Here is a 25377-nt window from a genome sequence, read left to right as displayed (position 1 = left end):
GTAATCATGTGAACATTAATTTTATTGGGCTTACAATGAGAGGGTAAGTGATAATTCAGGCTTCGTAGGATAAGTTTTTAAGTACGGAAGATTGTTTCTCCCCAACCACGAAGATAGGAGAAACCTCTACATTAGCCGCAGAGTGGTAGGTTAAAAACTCATGAATAAAGTCTGATGTATCAAGATGGTGGTTTTGAGAGCTCTCTCTCGACTAAGTTGTTTCTCACCCGGTACTGGTGAAAGGGGTCTGGTCAAGGTTAAGCCATAAATTGTTTAAAATTATCCTCTTGAGTCATGCTCCTGATCCAAGTTAAGCCTATGTAGTGCCCACAGGGCTAAGAAGTGAAAATCATAATTGTTTGTGCATATAGTTAAGCATAGCATGCATCATTTAAAAAGAAAATTGAATAAAAGCAATTATAAATCACTCATGCATGAAAAAAGGTTATATGTTTAACATCGGTAAGTGCATACATTATTTAACTGCTCATGCATAAGATGATAATTTTTTATAAATGAAATTCTTGTTATGCACTGCGATGTTATGCATGCTTAAAATAGATAATTTCCTGAATAATTGTGTGAATTTAGCATAATATGTTCATGCAGACTGGTTTTGATTTACCTGTGTTGAATAGTGTTTTCTCCTGAAGACTCGGTGAATCTGACCCCAATATATCATACAGGTACAGAGTAGAGAACACTTGCAATGGCGAGACGTTGTGACGGGACCAGAGCCAAGTCTTTCCATTCCTGCAGAGTTTTGAAATTGGACATTTATTTGTCATTTGAACATTTATGACTCCGATGTTATTTTCAAACTATGGGATTGAATTAAATTAATTATGTGAATGTTAAATTCAATTTAATACGATGAATGGTTTGATAGATCTTCAAGCTGCCCAATCTTTTTATCGATTTTGTTCATAAATGATTTTCATTGTGATTTTCAAACAATAAAAAAAAAATCTTGTGCTATTCAGGTTAAAATTTTGGGGAGTTACATAGCTTGTTGAGATGGAGAGGGCTCCCAAGCTCTGATACCAGTTGGTGTGACCCCACTTTGATGGCCCAAATGCACCACGACTTATGCGGCATGGTTCTTCTCTTGCTCGGTGTGGGACTTGGACACTAACTGTAGTATTCGCAAATTTCGAAGAATATTTAAAGGAAATTCAATGGACTCTACCTATTTTAGCCCATATTTTGAAATTTAACTATTTAGAAATTAATTGCTATTTACTTATTTAGTAATTAATTCACAAACTATGGTTAATTAGCATTAAAAATTCTTTTTAATCTAATTAAATAATAAATTTAATTAAATATCCATAAGAACCAAAAATCTAAAATGATTTTTGGGATTTGGACCTCAGTTGGAACCCAAAATAGTCAACCCACACAAATTAGATTTTTGGATCCGGGTCCACTTTGGAAGGAGTCTATTTGGACCTCTCTTTGGATCATGGGCCAAATGAACCAACCCATTGAGAAATGGGTTGGGTTTGACCCACAAAAGGAGAAACCACCTAGGGTTTCATGCATGGCTCCTTTTTGGAGCCATGTTGGATGTGGGGCCCACTTCACCCCAATCTCTTCTCCTTTTTCCCCACTTCCCAAACCCTATTAAGTAAAAAGGGAATCCTTCTACCACATTCCAAAACCCTAGAAAGGGGGAGGGGTACATGCCTTTAAGAAGACCCCCTTGTGCCTTGATTTTTACCCATCTTCTTTTTCCATTTTGGTGAAAGGGGATTCTCGAGAACCCCTTTCTCCATCTTTCCCTCTATCTCATAATGCCACTAATGAGCAACACGAGCATAAACAATATGTTTTTGTATTCCAAAGAGAGCTTGAAACAAGCATAGAACAAGGAGATTACTCCCCCTTATATAGAGAAGAGAGGCCATATAGAGTCCTTGGGAACCACATCCCAACAGCTATATTGTTGGGGAGGTCCTAAAAGCTATAAATATAGTTGTTGAGGAGGTCCCAACAACTATAAATATAGTTGTTGGGGAGATCCCAACAGCTCTAATGGCTAAGGACCATTATGTCCTTAGCTAGAAATAAATAAAAAATAAAAAGAAAAAAAGTAAAAAGCGAAAATACTAAAATGCCCCTAATGGGCACAACCTATTACACAATGTAAAAAGACAATAATACCCCTAATGGGTATTATATATGCATATGCAACCATATTATACACCTATATACGTACAATTTAACAGATTTTATATATAAAAACAAAGAGATCAAAAAGCATATATAAATCACCATGGTTGGGTTTTATGGGAGGATGCAAGTCAAGAATTTTCCCTTTTTTGTTCTATGAACAGGGCATATTCCATTTTTTGCCATCACAAGTAAACTCACTAGACTTTGGCAAGACCCACAACCTCCAGTCATTATACAGGTCTGACCAGAGTTGGTAATTTGAGGTCTTAACTCCTTGATATTCAATCTAGCAAAAGATCTAGATGTTTCAGAGTTTTCAGTGTAAAAAGACAATAATACCCCTAATGGGTATTATATATGCATATGCAACCATATTATACACCTATATACGTACAATTTAACAGATTTTATATATAAAAACAAAGAGATCAAAAAGCATATATAAATCACCATGGTTGGGTTTTATGGGAGGATGCAAGTCAAGAATTTTCCCTTTTTTGTTCTATGAACAGGGCATATTCCATTTTTTGCCATCACAAGTAAACTCACTAGACTTTGGCAAGACCCACAACCTCCAGTCATTATACAGGTCTGACCAGAGTTGGTAATTTGAGGTTTTAACTCCTTGATATTCAATCTAGCAAAAGATCTAGATGTTTCAGAGTTTTCAGTTACTAGAAATGAAAGCTTCCAACTTTTCCACAAGCAACGCAAACAAACCTCCAACATTTTTCTCTACTTCAGTTGCATGTTTCTATGGCAAACCAAAAGAAGAAATAATGAAAGAAGAATTTTATCTCTTTGTCCGCTAAGTTCACATATCCGTCAGGAAACATGATCAAGATGCTATGCTCAAGAGTCTGCCATTTCACTTGAAGAGTGAGCACGGATACATAACTTCAAAGACTAATCCTAAACAGCACTGTGATGCATGAAGAATACACGACGAGGCATTTGATCAAATTTGAGGAGTTTAGTCAGTATCATACATAAGCACAATACATGATAAGCCATGATTTTTCTTAAAATAGAAATCCAAAAGGAAAGGAAAATTGTGCAGACCTTATACAATGATGCCGCTGATTCAGATTCCACTGTTTGAACAGGGACATGTTCTAGCAACTGGAAAGCATCTAAAGCATCCAATGTTAATTGCCACCCACAGATAGCAGGGGCATCAGTGCTGGTAACTGCGCCACTACTGCAGCCTGCAGCTGCAACATTTCCATTAACCCACGGACAAAAATGATGGTGATGCTGTATAGGATCAAATTCCCCAGATTCATCATAATTACTTTCTCCATTTGTTTGCCCTGTGAAAATGTAGAATTCTTCTTCAGCATCACAACAAAATTCATATCCATCAATAACATGAATCACTTAAATCAAGGTTGTAGAAAGAGTATTGTAACCAGTATCGGATGGGCCCAAAATAAGATACATATCGTAGTGTATCGTTAAAAATTGTATCTTTTAAATAAAAATTTAAAAAAAAAAACAGGAAAATCTAAAAATAATTCATAACACAAGAAACAATGATGAATAGCATAAGACAAAACTACAATATCACATATCAAAACAATTATGTGCAATGAATGACATGCATAAGTCATTGAAGATTCAATAATCAAAATAATATTATATATTTATATATATATATATGGCATGCATATCTAACAAGAAAGATGTAAACTATGAAATAACATGCATATTAAATAATGAATTCAAGCTAATGTCACGATATTCATAATAATGTGTTTACATAAACAAAAAAATGTCATAACGTGTTTTTTTCAATATTCAAACAAAAATGGATTAGATAACGCCAATCATGAGTACCATTATCATCATTCTCTTCCTTTTTTTACAAAAAATCCTGCTTAAGTTCTTTAGAGATGAATATGAACTAGCCCTAGAGGGTCTTATATGTTTTTGAAAAAAAATTGAAATAAGTGCACAAACTGCATTTATAGCGTATCTTAAGATTCACCCCGTATTGGAGTGTATCGTAAGATACATACACATATCGAGATATGGGTGTGTATTGTATCGAAAAAACCCATAGATAATATGTATACGCTATGATACAACACTGACTTAAATTACTCCATGCCATAACAATACTACTGTTAAGCTTGTTCTAGGATGAATTTTCTGAAAACGACATTAATGAAAGCCATATCCAAATTCCATGAGCATTCCAAAGATAATTGCCAAATCCTTCTTATAGAATAAGAATTTTCTCGGTTTCATGCATTGATAAAGTAAGCTCCTTGGATTAGGAAAATAGACCTCTGTGTATGACTGTGGAAACAAAAGAAATGCAATCCACACAACAATCGTGACTACATCTAGTATAAGGACTTGTTACCAGTTCTACTTTGTTATCATGGATGTCTGATGTTGTTGTGGCTGCTAATATATGGGTTGCATTTACATCATACATCATACATTGAGCATCATTTTTCTAATCCAAGGAGATTAAGTTAGCAGAGAAAATTATTCAACTACAAGCAAGAAAATTTTGACAATTATTTCTGAAATGCTTACATATTTCTGGAAATGTTCTTCATCAATGCTTTTTATCATGAGCTCATCCTATTATAAGCCTAATGCTAGTGCCTGTATGAGCACACACACACAAGCCAAGGATATAATAGCTCACCAAATTTCCTGCCACTTATGAATTCACAGTGTCACAGCAGTCCCATGCATTAATTATCACCATTGAGAGCATTTTCAATTTTTTAGTGAATTTATTGAGAAAGCCTATGTAGTCAAAGGCACCGATTAGGCACCTAGTCAGGCTAGTCGAAAATAAAACTAGGAATCAGTATGATTCCTAGTTTTACCCAAATAGGGAGTACCAATTTTCCCGACTAGGCACCTAGTCAGCACTTAACCTGCCCTCGCCTAGGCACGGGGGCAGTTAAGTTTTTTTTTTATGATAACGGAAGAGGGGGTTATTTTATGCTTAATTTGCTCTCTCTCTCTCTCTCTCTCTCTCTCTCTCTCTCTCTCTCTCTCTCTCTCTCTCTCTCTCTCTCTTTCTCTTTCCCCCTTTCTTTGCCTCTTCTTCTTCTTCTATAAAAAGACTCTAGATATAGCTGATAAGTGTGTGTGTGTGTGTGTTATTTATAATGATGTAATAGGTAAATACCCATTAGGGGCATTTTGGTCATTTCAATCTTTGTAATAAGTTGTGCCCAATAGGGGCACATTAGTACTTTTACTTTATTCTTTTCTTTTTGTCATTTTCTGTTTTTATAGGGACTATTTGGTCAAATACCAAATAGAGCTGCTGGGATTTTTTTTTTTTACTAGCAAATAGAGCTGTTGGAACAAATCCAACAGCTCTATTGAGGTCTCCCTCTATGTTGTATGTGTATAAATAGGGGCTTTTATCTCCTTTCATTTCTTAATGATTCCCTAAGCATCCATGCTCAAGAAGATGAATATTTTTTACGTTTTGTGTTCTTCTCTTTAGTTCTTTAATATCTTGAATGCACTTAGTGTTGTTGTTGTGCTTTTGTTCTCTCATAGTGTCCCTTAGTTAGACTTATGTACGTGCATGTGCACTTTGTGATTATGATCTTGTAAGCCCTTAGAGGCCCTCAATTTGTATTTTTGCATATTTCATTACATGGTATCATAGTCAAGAAATCCTTCTTGGTATTTTGCCTCTTTTGGGTCTTAGGATTCTTTGGTTTGATTTCATGCTTCATGAAGGATTCGTGATCGATGTGTGGCTTGGATTCAAGGAAAATCTTGACCCGGTATGTATCTTATATCTTTAAGTGTTACTTGTGTTATCTATTGCATGGAAAAGCACTCAAGTTTCTTATCTTTGAAAAATTATTTGTTATTATTAGAAAAAAAAACTAAAATCTTTAAATGTTTAAAAAAATTATCCTTAGATTTATTTTTATTCAATATTTTATATGGTTTATAATATTTGTTTGATCTTGTGAAATTATATGTGTATGCATTTATGAGATTTAGTTTGAATCTTAGTTTCTCAAAACTTGCTTTATTTGATATGCATGTATATGATCTAGTATTCTTGAGCATGTATTGTTGACATTTAGATGCTTTATTTGAACAATTCATGGTTATAAATGTCAAATCATATTCGTATTTATTATTGAACTTTGCTTTGTATTTTTTTGTAAAATTATCATATATTTTCAAATAATTTGAAACGGTGTTGTGCGTCTTTCACAAGTATGATCTTATGAAATTTTGATTAACTTGTGTTTAATTTTTCTCTCTTTACTCTTGGTGTATTCTTATGTGAAACTTAAAGTAGCTTATGAAGTATTAAAATTTATGATCTAGCTGATGAATAAATAATTTTTATATTGATATTTAATCCTTGTGATTGCCTTACAGGATGAATGAGATTGTTTATTTGTGCATAAGGTATTAATCATGATTTCTTATGAGTCATTCACTTTAATAAATGCCTTTGTGGTGTTTTTGCGAGACAATAGTTATGTTATTGGGTGTTTCTCTCGTTGGTCATTTTGTGGTCCTTATGATTGTGTTATTTTCTTAGTCTCATGGATCTTTAATGAAAATTATCTTATATGTTTTGCATGGGATTTGAATATTATTTCTTATTGCATACTTAGTTTTTTAATAAAATATCAAGTTAAGAATTATGAGAAACTTTTGTGTTTGCCCTTTGTGAGTGTTATAAGCATGGTTGTACTTATTGTACCCTATCATATGATATGTATTGTTACTTTTGTTTTTGCGATACGATACACACTCGTATTGTATCGTATCTGTATCGGGTGTATCATACGATACACATGTGTATCGTACGTGTATCATATGATACACCCATGCATCGTACTGCTTGTATGATACAGTGTCAGCGCACTTAAAAAAGGCTGAAAGTTGTCTTTCTTCATTTTTGTATTTAAAAGGCCTCTTGAGGGTCGAGTTCACAATAAATCTAGAGTCTCTTAGAAGGGAACTCATGCCCCCCAGGTTCTCTGAGATCGATTTGGGGGCCGATTCGTGTGCAAGAAAGAGGGCTTTTGCGATTTTATGAAGAGTGCATTTTCACCATTTTTTTCACTCAAAGAAGTTGGTTAATGTACAAAATCCTTATTATTTGCTTCTTATTGAGTGTTTTTGGGAAAATGTGTGTTTGGTGCTTCTTATTTTTTGTTTCTTATTGAGTTTTTAATTGGTTTTGCTTTATTTTAGATCCTTTGATGTCGTCTTCACGTTCATGTCATATTAGAGATGATCTTGCATGGCAATACTGCATAAGCATTGATGATGTACCATGACTAGGGTTACCACTTAATTTAAAATGTTTGTTTTATGGTGTTATTATTAGATGTGGGCTGCATAGATTTAAGCAACATGTTGCAGGTCAATATCAAATTGTACATCGTTGTGATTTTTCATCTATTCCTGCTACTTTTCATGTTGATGTTATAGCTGAACTAGAAGAAATTCGAAAAAGAATTTTGCAAAAAATGCAAAGTTGAAGGACTTCCAATTGTTCCTGATTCTGAAGATGATGATGACCCACTTGCCAAAAAATGGCTCAACATAAAAAGATCATCGAGCGATAGTTGGATGCAGAACTGAGGAAATACTATCTTGATATTTAACAAAAAGGCTCTAGAAGATAGTTTAGTTTTAGGATCTTTATAGTTTAAAACTTTAGAGATGAAGATTTGCATGTAAGACGTTGGTTAAATGTATTGTTTTTAGTTATCACGAACTCTTATTGGTTAAATGTAAGGCTTTAATTGTGCTTAAAATTTAAATTATGTAGTTGTGTTTTATTTACATTGTCTGCTACCAATTGCATGGTTTGTTATTAATTTAAATTATGTAGTTGCCTTCATATGTGAATTTATGGTTGTGTTTTGAGCAATTCATTATTGTTTTATGTGATATAATTTTTTTGTAATTTATGCTAAATTTTTCTGATTTTCTAGATTTTTTTTGAAATTTTTTTATTTTTTAATTTTTTTATTAAAAAATTATGATACAATACGGTGTTACTTTCGGCCCGACCGATACGGGTAACGATACGATACTTACAACCTTGGTTATAAGTGGTTTCCTCATGATTCACTTTAGTATTTGTTCATTATTAATGGGTGTGCTTTGTCCACTTAGATCTTTGGTGGACGTGTGTTTTTTATTAAAAACTATTGATTCATTGCATACTTGTTATTTATAAAATATTATTTTTTATATTGTGGCCTCTTTGGTATATACCCTTAGCTAAGTCACACGAACTCGGCTAAAAGGTCGACGCACCCGTGTCGCCCGTACCGGACACGAGTGCGGCTTCGAACACGGGGTGGACACGGTCAACCAAGTGTCAGACTCGGTCAATGCACTGAGGCTGAGTCCGTCCACATTTTGGACTCGGTCAACTTTGACCGGGTCTATTTTTGTCCATTTTTTAGGGCAAATAACGTATAAAAACTAAAAAATTTGATTTTCTATATTTTTAATATATATATATATATATAGCTGAGTCTTATTATTGTTATATATATAGCTGTGTCCCCTAATGGGCACAACTTTGACCGAGTCTTATTATTGTTATATATAGTTTTTAAAAAATATATATACATATATATATATATATAGTCGTGTCCCCGTGTCCAAAAATTTTGAAATTGCTCCGCACCCGTGTCGCACCCTTACCCACACCCATGTGGCATAGACCCTTAGTGCCTTAATCTATCACTTGCATATATGTTTAAATGTGTTCCTATGCATATCTTATGTGATTCTCCGTAGCTTTTGTATAAGATATGTGGTTCTAAGTTATTATATGTTTTGGTCATCTTTAATGTTATATGTCATTGTTGTCTCGTAATAGACTTTTAATCTAGATTGAGTTATCTCTCTATATAACTTGCTTATATTGACTATGCATATGATTGCATTCTATGTAACCGGGACACGGCACTTAGGGTGGACACGGTCAACCAAGTGTCAAACTCGGTCAATGCACTGAGGCTTAGTCCGTCCACATTTTGGACTCGGTCAACTTTGACCGGGTCTATTTTTGTCCATTTTTTAGGGCAAATAACGTATAAAAACTAAAAAATTTGATTTTCTATATTTTTAATATATATATATATATAGCTGAGTCTTATTATTGTTATATATATAGCTGTGTCCCCTAATGGGCACAACTTTGACCGAGTCTTATTATTGTTATATATAGTTTTTTAAAAATATATATACATATATATATATAGTCGTGTCCCCGTGTCCAAAAATTTTGAAATTGCTCTGCACCCGTGTCGCACCCTTACCCACACCCATGTGGCATAGACCCTTAGTGCCTTAATCTATCACTTGCATATATGTTTAAATGTGTTCCTATGCATATCTTATGTGATTCTCCGTAGCTTTTGTATAAGATATGTGGTTCTAAGTTATTATATGTTTTGGTCATCTTTAATGTTATATGTCATTGTTGTCTCGTAATAGACTTTTAATCTAGATTGAGTTATCTCTCTATATAACTTGCTTATATTGACTATGCATATGATTGCATTCTATGTAACCGGGACACGGCACTTAGGGTGTCGTACCCGTGTCGACACATGTACTGGTACCTAGACATGGCAAATGTTGTGTCCTATATTATATTATTTTATAATATATATTTTAGATATACATTTTAGATATATAAGATATATTTTAGATATATAATATATTTTTTTAGTATATATTTAGTCGTGTCTCCATATCCACATTTTTGAGAATTGTTGTGTCGTACCCTTCGTACCTGTACCCGCAACCGTACCCATGCTCAGGTGACAGATTGCATTGCATATGATTGGATCAATTGACATCTTGTTGTACATATGATTGCACCATATTCATTCTAAGTTTCCATCTACCGTTATTTGATCTGATTTGAAACTTTGTTTTTTTTAAATTGGTTCTTATATATGAACTCACTTATTTGGAAATTGATTTCTGCAAGTATTTATTGTCTTCTTATAGCATTTGTTTTGTCTATCACAAATATTTTATATGATGCATCTTTTATTTTTGGCATTGTTGCTTTTGTTGAACCAGAGTTGATTGTTGGGGTGAGTTGTGTGTACCTCGGTTTTGTAAGTTTAGATTGGCGGCTTATAGTTTGGCTTTAATTGACATTTGTTTGATCTCTAGTTCTGTGAGTGTATTGTATCACTCATTTGGATATTTGGTCATTTGTATTATGGATGCTTATAATTATGTTTATTTGTGATGGCTATTTATTTTTTAAACCATGGTGTTTCAAAAGATTATGAAATTTAACATTTCTACTTTTATTTGTAAATACTTTCCTTACCTTCTTGATGACATTAGTTTGTTTTCATTACAAGCTCTCTTACCTCATGTGTTTCCTCATATTATGACTCTTATTTAAGTGTCATTTTATTTTGACAAGAGGTATTTTTCAAATGTGGTGAGTTATGTGTACCCATTGATTATTCACATTTTTTGTGTGTCTGTTTTGCCCAAATGTGGCATTGTGATTATGCTTTTGTTCTAGTAGTTGATACACTTATTTAAGTGTCATTTTATATAGACAAGAGATGTTGGTTATTCACACTTTTTGTGTGTTTTTTAGCCCATTAGTGGTGATTATGCTCTTGTTCTAGTAGCTGATACACTTGTTTAAGTGTCATTTTATGTAGACAAGAGATGTTGATTATTCACATTTTTTTGTGTTTTTAACCTATTAGTGGCATCGTGAGTATGCTCTTGTTCTCATTATTCACTTGATTTTTGAGGTATGGAGGTCTAATGAGGTGATTACTTGTGGTAGTAGAACTATTGTTGAGATTTGCAAATATCATTCCTTTTGTTGTGTGAGATTTTTAAAATCTATCCAAAAATTTTCTGAACTTTTTCTACTTGTATGGAAAAATGTTTATTGAAAAAAATTTATGCATCTTATATGCATTTCAGTAATATATATATATATATATATATATATATATATATATATATATATATATATATATATATAAAGATTGATGTTTGGTCCTTTGTGCTTAAGTCTATTCTAGGTTGTGTGAATGCATCCTAATGGGTTGTGACTTGTGAGATTACTCTATTTCATTATTACGTGCATTAAATATGCTTTAATTGCATGTTGGATATATATGTGTTTCATATTAATTATCTTGTTCGCATTGTTGTATGCATGAATTTAAGTATCTTCTCTTTTCTTGAGGCTCTTTTAAATTGTTATATTTTATATGCATGTTGTCGGTGATGATTTGTTATTTAATTTTAAATGTTTTTCTAACAATCCTTGGAATATTATTTGTGCATAATTGTTTATCTCTTCTTGATGATTTATATATCCTTTAGTGATGAAATTCTATTATATCAATATTTATGTTTTTCTTGAAAAAAATAAGTTGATTTTGGGTTTATGATTTAATTTCATAAAAATTTATCATTTAGGTATGCTCATCTTATCTTTCTTAATGATTATCTAATGTTTCTCTTCTTCAAAAATATATTTGTTTTAAAAACTTTATAACTATTGGGTTGAGATATTTTTTTAGTTGGAACCTTTGTTTTGTTGTATCTGTGGATTCTTAAAGATGTGATGGATTGAGAATGGTATATTTTTTATACATCATATCATGAAGGTGGAGATAGCCAATGAAGGCATTTGGGGACGATCACCAATGAAGACATTCGGAGACTTGTATTTGCAAAATTCTTTGATGCAACATAAAGATGAAGACTTCCAACGAAGATACTTGAAGACTTTGATACTTCTCGTTGATTCTTTTGGTGTTTTCAAACTTTTGGTATATCACACCGTAAGTTTGAGGGAGAGTGCCTTTGCTTGAGTTGTCAAAGGCGGTTCATATTGACAACTCATTTAAGGGGGCTTTGTCAAATGCTTGTATTATGTCTATTGTTGTTAATTTTTTGTATACATGATTTTATTTTTCGTGTATTGTTCTTCACATTGTTAGTTGTATTGTTTGTTTATTCAATTGTTAATATATTCTTAATTTGTTTGAGCAAGTTAAGGTTATGTAATATAATTGATTTAGAGTGTTCAACAACATATTATTTGTCTATTGCTTATTGTTGATTGATTTTATGTTGTACACATGTTTCTTATTATGTTTTTTATATTTTTTTATTTGGGGTACCACCTAGGCCCTGCCTAGGCCTTTTTAGGGACTCACCGACTAGGCTCCACCTAGCGCCTATGATAACTAAGGGTTTTGTAATATAACAGGTTTAATATGTTTCACGGTACTTTGTGCATTTGTTGATTAATTTTATGTTAGATACATACCTGGTGTTAGTCCTAATAATATTTGAACAGGTTTTGTAATATAACATGTTTCCTATGCTTGACTATAGCAATTATCTTATACTCCGTGCATTTATTGTTGATTAACTTTATGTTGGATACATGTTTGCCATTAGTTTTAGCACTTTATTTTAAGAATTTACATTATTTTTAAATTATTTGGCATTTGTTGATAGTTGTTTGCTTTGCTTATTAAGTTGTTTTTAATATTTGGGCAGGTTTTATAATGTTGAACATGTTTTTTTTATATTGCTTATTGTTGATCGATTTTATGTTGCATAAATGTTTGTTACTAATTTTAGCAGTTCATTTGCATATTTTTTATTTTTTATTTTTAATAAAGGTACTAGTCCGCCTAGTCTCCAACTAGTCTTTTTAGGGGTCTACCGACTAGGCACGCCTAGCGCTTCATAGGAGAAAGCACAATAAAGGAGGTCTAACATTTTGAACACAACTAATAAATGTCCTCTTGGGCCTCAAAAGACTTAAATATCACCAGTGATGACAAGTAATACATAAATCCACCATTGAATTTTGAAATACATATTCATTGAGGACAAAAGAATGCCGTGAACATATTTGAGAAAAGCTGGAAATTCTTCGATGGATGATAATACATGAAAGAAGATTGCAAAATTTTACCACTGACACAACAAGACATGTATTTCAACAAGCAATGAAAAGTATAATGATCTAAATAAATAAAAACCGGCTTGCAGTCTTCTAATCTAAACAAGCGAGAAACTATGGTAAATATCAATAACTCCTATAGGGAAAATGGCTGTGCTGCAGCTGAAATGATGCATGTGCAAATAAATAATTGGACCACACAAGAACACATTAACCACTTGGGAATGAACAAGATATTTGCAATAAAAGTGCTTAAATTCAAACAAATTGACTTGGATCTGGAACACAAAGTAATCAAAAATGCAAAATACTTGTTTAAGAAATTTCTCTCCAGATACCCATGAACCTAAAGTGACCTTAGAACACAAACAGAAGCATTACAATTAGTATTCTTTTTGCTGAAAATCCAATTAGCACGTTCCAATTTTATGGTCTTCTACTCTATCATGGAGTTTGACCCTGTTTCTCTTTCAAAATGAAGCATAACGACATGAACTCAAAGTTTAAACTAAATATACAATATGATAAACTTGACAAAAACTACATATTACATTGCACTAAAAGATTCTAATCATGGGAACAGACAGTCACCTGTATGAGACGTCTTTTCAGCTTGAGTGACTTCATCCTTGGAAACCTCATAGCCAGAAGAAATGATGGCATTGTAGGTAAGGGAATTGTGACCACTATTCTGGCGGGAAAGCATGTGACTAGCTTTCTCACCACTTTCCATTGACTCTGCTTTGGTTGAACAGTCAATTTTAGAGCCACTGTCAGCCCTGCCTACGGAATGAGACATCATATCATGACTATCACCATGTGCATCCTCTCCCTCTGTTTCAGGAACAAACTCATCCATCAATCCAGGATCAGGAATAGATTCTCCAGTCTGCCCCAAGTTTTCAGTGACTTCAGCTACTGGTTCTGCATCACCAACAATGCTTTCTGTTCTGTGCACAGAAAAATCATTCCCATGGATTTCAGCTTCATGACTTGCAACCATACCAACACTTCCTCCACTGATCCCGAAACTGAATCTGTCCCTACCAAGACCAGTGACATTTTCAGCGTTCAATGTTTCCTCACCTTCATCTGTGCTGCTCACCCTTGCCTCTCTCACAACCCCCTCAAACTCTGGTTGGAGACAAGTACTTTGTTGTGCCTGGAGGCTAATGTTCAGTTCTGAAACATCATTCATCTCAAGGTTTCTGTCCATATTTTGTGGGGTAAAATGAATATCATCAACATCTGCAGGATAGTTTTCAACGCTTTCCATGGAATCCTCTTCCGCATTGTGACAAACAGTATCCATAGCAATAACAGAAGAAGCATGAGCTGAATCCCTTGCAGAAGGTGGGGCAACCATCTGATCACTTCCTTCTTGTCTGAAGTGATCAACTTTGTTTACTTCCACATCTAAATCAAAGCCCAAAAAATTGCTTGGACCAGCACCTGTATATGATGTGGGGTATGCATAAAAGGCATCTGAATCATGAATACGCTTGGAGGGACCATCAGAACACTGCCTACCATCATCCACTTCATCACCATCACGATCAATGACAGTTCCCTCTACACTGTCTGCATGATGCATCCTTCCATGAGGCCTGTCAACAGTACTTCCACCTTCGTCCAAGCTCCGTTTTCTAGTACGTGGACCTCTTGACTCATAAGAAGCAGCACGATCCCCAACCTCACTCCCAGCAGGTTGAGCAACCACAAGATCCTGTCCTTGCACTACGTCATGAAGACATTTAGATGTGGAAGGCATTCCACACAGCACAGAAGATAGTCCCCCCGCTATAGTCAGATTTAAATCTAAACCAACGCTTGTTGCTGATCTACCCACATCTGTGGTGGCTACTTCATCACGACCCCCAGTCTGTTCTTTTTCCATTCCATCAGCTGCAACCCACCCATTTATCCCACTAGCTGCACTGACTCCATGCGTCAGTACTAACTTTTTGCTTGTTTCAGGGATGCCAATTATGTTGGGAGCAATACGAGTTGGACGAGGTACTGAGAGAAAATCCCAGAATTTAACTGTGGCACCGCACAGGCTACAATCCAACAGGGCTAGCCTAGAGTCACATCCAGACTCTGGAACTGATATCTTTTTCTTTCCAGTGTCTTTTTTGGCTGAAGCAGAAATGGCATTCTTGCTGGGTCCAGGATCCTGTGAATGGCAAAAAAGATCTTGGCTTGGGCCAACAGAACACGCATTTCTAGCAGACTGGGTAGAATTTTCTTCATAGTCTACAACATTAGGAAGCCATCGGGGCTCCCATCCACACAAACTTATAAGCTTCTGAGCCTATCAACAAAAAGAATGTGAATTGTTAATATTCATTGCATCTTTGCTCAGCATAAATAAGAAGGAACATCCAGAATGCAGTAACTACAGCAAAACTTTGAACTCTTGGACAAGCAAATGCATCAAAAGTAGGCATAATTAACGTACATAAAAATACATTGTCTCATCTTGAGAGGTCTCTGCTCCAGGTATGCTGTCTGTCCTGCCATTTACTTCCCCGGCTGCAGAGTTGTGGGAGTGAGAAAGAAGACGATCAATTTGTGGGCTCCTAGAAAGCCTCATGTGCTCTATCGCAGAAGATGCTATAACAGGAAGAGAGAGAAACTGAAGCAGTGCATCACACCGGTCCTTGTAGCCACCAATAAGTGCTGATGGAGGAGTTGGAGGAAATTGTGCTAAGCTCTCTGCACAGCTATTTCCTCTCCATGGACATGACCCCTTGTGACTTGCATCAAGCTGCTTTGCAAAGGCTTCACCAGCACTATCAACTTCAACCAGGCACAAAAAATGAAAACAAATTTTAGCACCCAGAATGGCACTGTGAACTTCATTGCTCATCATATGCGTAAAAGTGGACAAACATATAAATAACAGTTCAATGTAAACATTTACTCAAAAAGAGAGTAATGAGATTATCTTAACAACAATTACTTAACAAAAAATGCACAATACTCCAAATATTTGCCACAGAACAGATGGGAAGTCTGTGAAAATCTCTACAAAAAGAGATTGTGTGTAACACCACAATATAAGAAATACAAAGAGTGCACAAAGGCACAAAGGAGAACACTCACAAGTGCACGAAGGCACGGATACACAATGCACAACAACATGAAACAAAATGAACTTCAATTCATAAGTTCCCAAGAGGGGCTTTACAATATTGCATATGCACTCACAAAAAAGAATATGTTTACAAGGACCACTAAGGCCTATTTATAATGCAAAAAGAAGCCACAGGTGCAGCTCAATATGACTGTTGGAGCTGCACCCAACGGTCACATTTGTGACTGTTGGGGCAGCTCCAACAGCTATATGGAGCTGTCCCTTTCACAAGTCAAAAAGAAAAAAAAAAGTGTAAAAAGCAAAAGTAAATAAAAAAAGAAAAAGTACAAATGTTAGCTCATTAGGGTGGCTGACACCTATTGAGTAAAAGGACTGAAATGCCCCTGATGGGTATTTCAGTTTACAGTTAAAAGAGACATAATATTTTAACACTCCCCCTCAAACTTAGGGTGTCACGACCGAAAGTTTGCCAAGAAGGAAGTTAAATCTTGGAGAACACAACGCCTTAGTGAAGAAGTCTGCCAGTTGATATTCTGATGTAACATAAGGAAGGTCAATGGTTTTTCTTAAATATTCTTCACGAACATAGTAGCAGTCCATCTCGATATGCTTCGTGCGCTCATGAAATGTGTGATTTTTGGCAATGTAGATTGCACTTTTATTATCACAACATAATTTTGTGGGCCCTTGAACTTGAATATTCATATCTTCCAACAAGTTGTGAATCCAAACAATCTCCATGGTAGTAGATGCCATTGCTCTATACTCAGCTTCGGTGGATGAAAGCGATACTTTTTGTTGCTTCTTGCATCTCCAAGAGATTAATGATTCACCTAAAAAAATACAGAAACCAGTGGTGGAGTGACGGTTATTTGTCTCACCTCCCCAATCAGAGTCAGTATAAGCAATTAAACTTAATTCAGACGTAGAAGATAGAAATACTCCATTGTTTACTGTACCCTTTATGTATCTGATTATGCGAAGGATGACGCTCATATGGACTGTAGTAGGTGCATGTTGAAATTGACTAGCAACATGTACTGCATGAGAAATATCAGGCCTGGTAATGCTGAGATACGTTAGGGATCCAACCAGTTGTCGGTAAGGTGTGGGATCTTTTAAGAGAATCCCATCATCAATCTTCATCTTCGAACCTACTATTTCAGGAGTTTCGCAGACCTTGTCATCTGTGATTCCTGATCTATCAAGAATCTCACAAGCAAATTTAATTTGAGACAAAAAATAGCCTCTCTGAGAATAGGCAACCTCAATTCTCAAAAAATATGTCAGAAATCCTAAGTCTGACATTTCAAATTTTGAAGTCAAAATAGATTTAATGTTCTTGATTCCTTTGATATCATCACCTGTTATTAACATATCATCAACATATAACAATAATATAACAATCCCTGCATCAGATTTCTTAACAAACAATGCAGTGTCAGTATAGCATGAAGTGAAACCATTTTCAGTCATTACATTGTTAAACCTATCGTGTCAAGCCTTGAGTGCTTGTTTCAGTCCATAAAGAGCTTTACGAAGACGAAGAACTTTATTTTTAGGGATTTCCATACCAGGTGGTGCATCCATGTAAACTTCTTCATTAAGATCTCCATTTAAAAAGGCATTTTTGACATCCATTTGGTAAATATTCCATTTTCGAATTGAAGCAATGGTGATAAGACATCTGACAGTAACCATACGAGCTACCGGAGCAAATGTCTATTCATAGTCAATCTCATATTCTTGACTGTACCCTTTAGCTACAAGACGAGCCTTATACCTTTCAAGAGAACCATCACTCTTAGTCTTGACCTTGAACACCCATCGACATCCTATAGTTTTCTTGCCATTGGGAAGAGATTGAAATTCCCAAGTGTTAGCTTTCTTAAGAGCTTTGAGTTCACTCTCCATGGCTTCTCTCCATTCAGTACATTGTTTGGCTTCTCCAAAAAAAATTGGTTCAAAATAAGAGTGAATGGCACTCAAACAAGCTCGATATTTAGGAGAGAAAGAATCAAAAGATACGGATCTAGAGGGAGTCCTTCTAGTTCTTTCAGTTCTCCTAGGATGAGAATCATGAGTGGAAATAGTCTCACTAGGTTCACTATATAGTTCAATAGCACTCCTAAAGGTGCTTCTATCTTTATGCGAATAAGTGATGGGTTCTCTAGATACATTTTCTTCTTGAGGGGTAGAAGGGTTAGAGTTATTGTTGATCACAACCATTTCATTTTCACTATTATATGTTGATTCATCATCACTAGAGATATCATCATCCTTAGATAAAAGGTCAAAAAGAAAGGAGTAATCGGCATTTTCTAAATGAGATTCATTTTTTTCAAAACCACTATCATTTTCCAAAAAAGTTACATTCCTTGAAACATATAATTTATCATTCTTAGAGTCATAACATCGAAATCCTTTTTGAGTTTCCGAATAGCCAAGGAAAGCACAAGGAATGGCTTTTGGTGAGAGTTTATCATTTTTATCGGTAAGAACAAAGCACTTACAACCAAAAACTCTCAACCTATTATAATCAGGTTCTTTTTCATATAGAATCTCAAAGGGAGAAATTTTATCTAAATTTTTGGATGGAAGTCGGTTGATAAGATAGACGGAAGCAAGAGCCGCTTCGGCCCAAAAAATTTTAGGAATATTTTGGGAAATGAAAAGGGTTCTAGTGGTTTCAATGATATGTCTATGCTTTCTTTCGGCCAAACCATTTTGTTGTGGGGTCTTAGGACACGATCTTTGATGGACAATGCCACAATCCTCAAGATATTTCTTAAACTCATTAGAGAGATATTCACCTCCGGAATCGGTCCTAAATATCTTTAAATTACTATTAAATTGATTTTTAATCATCATATGATATGTTTTAAAACATGAAAAAACTTCGTGCTTATGTTTGAGAAAATGTATCCAACAATATCGTGAGAAATCATCTACAAAAATCACATAGTAAGCAAAACCACCTTTGGATATGACAGGTGCCGGTCCCCAAACATCCGAGTGAATAATTTCAAAAGGTTTAGTACTAAACATAGTTCTTGGTTCAAAAGGTATACTTCTCATTTTTCCAAGAATACAATCATTACAAGATAAAGTATTTTTACAAAGATCTTTAACAAAATATAGATAGGATAACTTGGTAATGTTGGGATGACCAAGTCTCTTGTGTCAAACATTTATGTCTTTATGTTGGGCTACATTATAAAAGGTGTTTTTAGGAATTTGAAGAAAGTCCACATAGTACAAGTCTCCTTTCCTAGAGCCTTCCCCAATCAATCTCCTGGACCGGTGATCCTGTATTAAACATTTATTAGATGAGAATTGAATGTTACACCCAAGGTCCGTGAGTTGAGAAACGGAAAGCAAGTTTAAATTTAATTTTGGTATAAGTCTAATTTTTGGAATAAAGAAGTTTTGGGTTTTAAAATTTCCAATTCCCTTAATTTCTAGAGAAGTACCATCCGCGGTCGAAACAAAAGAAGGTGACACATTTTTAGAATACTCGGAAAGAGATGAAATGTTTGGGGTCATATGAAAGGATGCACCCGAATCTAAGAGCCAAGAAGTTTTACCTGGAGGAGAAGAGGTGGATACAGCGGCACCGGAAATAGCTCCCTTTAGAAGAGGTTGAAGAGCCTCCACAATTTGATTGAGAGATAGAGCTTCTTTTGAAGATTCCTCTTTGGATGGTTGAGATGTAGTGGCCATTGCTAGAAGTTTCTTCCATTTTGGGCAAACCGGTTTGATATGACCCGGTTCTTTGCAAAAGTGACACGAGATTTTGCTATAATCACTTCTTCCTCCTTGATTTTGATTCTTAAAATGAGGAGGTCTATATGTTCTTAAATTGTTACTGGGTCTAGAAACGGCATTAAGACCATCACATTCTTCTTGATTTGTGGACATTGCAAGCACACTAGGATTTTGCTTGCTAATGCCCATATGGGTTTCCTCTCCACTTAATTTAGTTAGGACATCTTCAAGAGAAGGAGAGGTAAAAGAGGATAGGAGAGAAGATCTTATTTGCTCAAACTCGGGCCTTAGCCCATTCAAAAAATTGAAGAATCGGTCTTCTTCTAATTGCTTATGACGAAGCTCTATGGCTTCTCCACTCCACTTGGGTTCAAGCATGGCAAGCTCATCCCAAATTGAAGAGAGTTCCGCAAAATACTCTCTTATAAACATATCACCTTGAACAAGTGTTAACGCTCTCTTTTGAAGATAATACTTATGGGACAAGTCCCTAGAAGTATACATTTTCTCAAGATACTCCCACGCTTGAGAAGCCTTTTTAAACTTTATAATGTTGGCATTAATCCTTGTCTCAACGGAAGAGAAAATCCAAGACAAGATCTTAAAATTCTTCATTTCTCATGTTTCCTACTATATTCCTCAAGAGCATTAGTTCTTTCATCTCCCTCAAGGATTTTGATTTCTCCTTCTTTAACCAAAGTAATTTTAGGCTCGGGTTCCGGAATCGAGCCTTGAATGTAACCCCAAAGCCCTTTCTCTTTGATGTGAGCTTTCATATTTCCGGCCCACAGATGATAATTTGAGCCATTTAGCTTGAAACCAAGAGAAATATGAGAGTCTTTCTCACCCATTAGAGAGGAAAGAAGAAAGAAAAGAATACGTACCACAATAAGATTTTAAATATTTCTTGTTGTAGTAATCTTCTAAAATATTGAATGAAGAAGAGCCTTCACTCCAATCAAGGCACGTTTTTCGAGGCACTTGATATTGAGAAGAATCACACCAATTTCTTTCTCCAAACAACCTTGCTCTTATACCATGTGAAAATCTCTACAAAAAGAGATTGTGTGTAACACCACAATACAAGAAATACAAAGAGTGCACAAAGGCACAAAGGAGAACACTCACAAGTGCACGAAGGCACGGATACACATGCACAATAACATGAAACAAAATGAACTTCAATTCATAAGTTCCCAAGAGGGGCTTTACAATATTGCATATGCACTCACAAAAAAGAATATGTTTACAAGGGCCACTATGGCCTATTTATAATGCAAAAAGAAGCCACAGGTGCAGCTCAATATGACTGTTGGAGCTGCACCCAGCGGTCACATTTGTGACTGTTGGGGGCAGCTCCAACAGCTATATGGAGCTGTCCCTTTCACAACAGTCAAAAAGAAAAAAAAAGTGTAAAAAGCAAAAGTAAATATAAAAAGAAAAAGTACAAATGTTAGCTCATTAGGGTGGCTGACACCTATTGAGTAAAAGGACTGAAATGCCCCTGATGGGTATTTCAGTTTACAGTTAAAAGAGACATAATATTTTAACAAAGTCATGCAAAGAGAGCATTCTATATCTCAGGTACTTCATTCATCAAGACTAGTAGCTCAAATTTTAAGTGAGCTATGTGTTGAGATTGACACACTTCTTTATGCATGCACCAGGCATTAACATCCTATAAGAGAACTAACAGAACATAAGTGGCTCCGTGAGACCTTTTATATGCTGTAGGACTCTCAACAGACTATTTTCTGGAAAACACAACAAATTAAAAGACAATAAACCTTAAAGCGGGTAAAGAGGAAGAACACCATGAGCATGATGATTTATGACAGCAAAATCCATTTTATGCACACACAGTAACAGAAGTTCACCTTCTCTAGGTGTCCAATTTGCTGACAAAGTGAAAGTCAGGTGTACTACACAGGATTCACATGCAATTTTATCAACATCAACACTCATCCAGCCTCTCAGTGCACAAGTGAGCGAACTAGCAACCTGCATGCATCTCCATTAAAACAAGATATAGTTGAAGAATAGAAACAATTCAGGAGCAAAATAATGAAAGGAACCACTGGTCAACACTAGAAAACCATAGATTACAAACAAAACCAGTACATATCCAGAACCATATTTTGTGTTTCCATCTCATCTTTAAATTCATGCCTGGCTCAATATTGTACTATGCAGTGGATATCCACTATAGAAATACTTCCATTTTAGAGATCAAATTTGATGCAGAGCAGGACCGGATCGGGCCTGTACAGCGTGACCCAGGCACGGCCAGGGAACCCGACCCAAATGGGATGGACGATCAGACCCAGAAGTTGGATCCGATCGCAAGCAAGGTACCTCGATGCAGGGACGTGGAACTGCGCACCTACTCCAAGTGAGCGAAGGTCTGAGGTGTCCCAGATCCATCAGCAGATTGAAGTCAACTTGGGTCCAGGGACCGGACCCGAGACCCAGATCCACTTGCAATCTATAAATACCCTGTTTTAGGGTTGAGTGGGGAGATGTGATTGAATTTTCAGCCAAGCCTTTCTCTAACATTCTTCTGCCTGCAGTTTTTTTATTTTGTTATTCTCTTGTTTCTTATTGTTTTTTTCCTTCAGTTATAAAACTTTTAAGTGTTCTTTGATTATGCCTATGAAATAAATTCAAGTTCTGTTCATTACTGCATTGGTGTATTTAGTCCTTCTGCTCATCGCACGATCGTGGGAGTCGTGTTCCATTTCCGGCACCCGCGTGCGTCAAGAAGCTGATCCCCACGCTGCATCAAAGCGGTATCAGAGCACAGCCCCTCCCCCTTGGTCGGCGGCATGGCGCAAGAAGCGAGGGACGATCCTACGAACAGGAAGGAGCGTGAGGGATAGAGTACCGTCAACGAAGACCCCATGATGTGGATGATCGGCATGATGATAAAGATCCAAGAAATTTTGTTATGCGTATGCAAGGATGTAGCTGGCACGTCAAAGCGCTTAGATGGTGTCGAAGGTCGGATCTTCGTTCTTGAGTCGCCAGTGGAGCCGCGCATGACATCAACACAAAAATTGGGTACGAGAGTGGGCGACGGTGCTGTCAATCTCGCCGATGCTGCAGCAATCGACCCAGACCAACTGAATTATCAGTCTGTCATGCGACATGAGGGCGTTGAGATGGCATTGCACAAGGATGCAGGACGCATCAACTTCTCGCACATGGTACCTTCTCTCCACCCAGATTCGGTAGAGGCTATGAATCAAACAGCCTGTGCTTTCCAGCCGAACCAAGGGGTCACGATTGGACCCCCCCTCCCATGTCAACTCGGGTGCGCTACAGACCTGGCCTCAAGCCACAGTGGTTGTGTCGCAGATCGGGCCTGGCCTGCAGGACCCCAGCGTCACGCTGGGCCCTGCTGCAGGCGTGGGCTCGTCAGCCCGACCCGGGAAGGACCTCACCTTCCCTCTTGAACTTGCGCATGGAGGCCCTGTTGCAACACACCAGCGAGCAAGTGTAGGTGGACCCATGTGGATCGGTTCGAAACCGAGAGGGACCGGACCAGAACCTTTGGTAGCGGGGCCCAAACCCGGATCTCGAACCCCATTACCCGACCTACCCAGTTGGGTCCGGTTCGCGGGTCGCCCCGAACCAAATCCAACCAATTAATTTTGAACCCCAATTCAGATTCATTAACGACCCAAGCTTACATCGGACCCGGACGGAACTCCAGTTTGAATTTGAGTCGGGTCAAAACCAGACCCAACTTGTTACAGATCAAGAATCGAGTTCTAACCAGACTTGTCCCCACCACAACTAGATCCATGATCATACATATCTCATTCTGGGTCCGACAAATAGCTTAGGTCTTGACCCAATCCAGATCCAATCGGATGAATCATCCCAGTACTACACCAACCAAACCCAATACCCATAGCAAATCCAATCCGTTAACCCGTCCCCGATCCAGAACCCGGTACCCTACCCGACACACTACCTCTACCCTAGCCCAACCCATAATCCAAACCCATATTATCCCATTCTCACCAACCTAGAACCCGTGAATCAACCAGCCCTTCCATCTTTAGTAGTACCTCCTATTATATTGGTGCCTCAACGACGGCCGCAGATGGCTCCCACCCACGGGCGGGCCAGACCGAGACAGATTTAGCAGGGACCGGCGCGACCTGAGCGCCGACCACATGTCATTGGAGTCCGTCTGCACCAGCCTCCAGGCGAGTAGTACCGTGATGAAGGTGATGATGTAGTGTTGGATGATGACGCTTTCTGGAACGAGTATCCTACAGGAATGGTGGAAACTCGTCAGCAGAAAGCGCCAGAGCACCCATCTACCTACGGGGTGAAGCTCGACCTTCCAGAGTTTGCAGGACGATTCGACGCAGAGCAGTTCTTCGATTTGGCATATGCAGTACAGTTTTTATTCGACTACCACACTGTAGCTGAGCACCGTCGTGTCTCTCTAGCGTCCACACGGCTGAGGGGCCTAGCACGGACGTGGTGGGTTGAGCTACAAAAGTCGAGGGAATGGCAGGGACAAGAGCGCCTGCAGACATGAGAGGAGATGCAGAGATTGATGCAGTCCAAGTTTGTGCCTTCAGACTACGCTGAGAGCCTACAAGGAATACCTGACCCTGCGTTAAGGCACCTGTACCGTGGCGGAATACACTATTGAGTTCCATCGTCTATCTCTGCGAGTGCAGATCGAGGAGGCCGCCCACCGGCAGGTCACGAGGTATATTTTTTGTCTTCGTCCTGCTATTTCTGATGATTTTGGTTGTGTCACAGTCGAGTCATTGGATCAGGCCAGCAGTTATGCAATGAATGTAGAGGAAAATTTGAAAAGGAGGCAAGAGTATAGAGTCTCCCGGAGTGACCAGTCCAGTCGACCTAAGTCGAGTTTCCCAACTAGGGGAGTGAGCTCTCCTAGGAAGGAAGACTCAAAGTTCACCTGAAGAGTAGACTCTAGCAAGCCTGACCAGTCCGGCCCAACATACCATACCAAATCCAAGGCCAAGCCTAGTGAGTCTACCATCCGTTGTTTTAGGTGTCAGGAGTTAGGACATGTGGTGTTCAAGTGTCCCACCGTGAACAAGAACGCCCATTTCATCGAGGGTATTGTTGAGTCAACATCCGATAGTGAGGGTGAGTCGTCGGTTGAGGGAGAGAATAAGAGGGATGTTGTATAGTTCGACGGTAACGTCAAAAATTTGTTGTCCATCCGTCATATTTTGACCGCACCCCAAGAGTCGACCCCTGCAAGATGGTTGCGGAACAACATTTTTAGGACCCGGTGCAACTGTGAGGGTCACTGGGGCTTGTGAGAACATGGTTTTCGAAAGTGTTGTGT

The 25377-nt window shown here is 37.1% G+C and overlaps 1 protein-coding gene across 3 annotated transcripts in view; it reads right to left on the bottom strand.

The window, feature by feature from the left end:
• The window catches only part of LOC149834335 (uncharacterized), a 57016-nt gene that overhangs the window by 13601 nt on the left and 18038 nt on the right, over positions 1-25377 (bottom strand). For all 3 annotated transcript variants that reach the window (XM_090011345.1, XM_090011344.1, XM_090011346.1), the window contains exons 3-6: positions 21905-22028; positions 15621-15961; positions 13751-15473; positions 3241-3491 (exon numbers count right to left, since the gene is read on the bottom strand). In XM_090011345.1, the coding sequence (XP_089867471.1) occupies positions 3241-3491; positions 13751-15473; positions 15621-15961; positions 21905-22028 (2439 nt within the window). The remainder of the gene's footprint in view (positions 1-3240; positions 3492-13750; positions 15474-15620; positions 15962-21904; positions 22029-25377) is intronic.

The sequence above is a fragment of the Nuphar pumila genome, chromosome 6, assembly GCF_984573655.1.
Source record: "Nuphar pumila chromosome 6, dmNupPumi1.hap1.1, whole genome shotgun sequence".
NCBI classification, from domain to species: Eukaryota; Viridiplantae; Streptophyta; class Magnoliopsida; order Nymphaeales; family Nymphaeaceae; genus Nuphar; species Nuphar pumila.
Note: the sequence above shows the minus strand (reverse complement) of the source record. Positions and strands in the feature narration are given on the sequence as shown.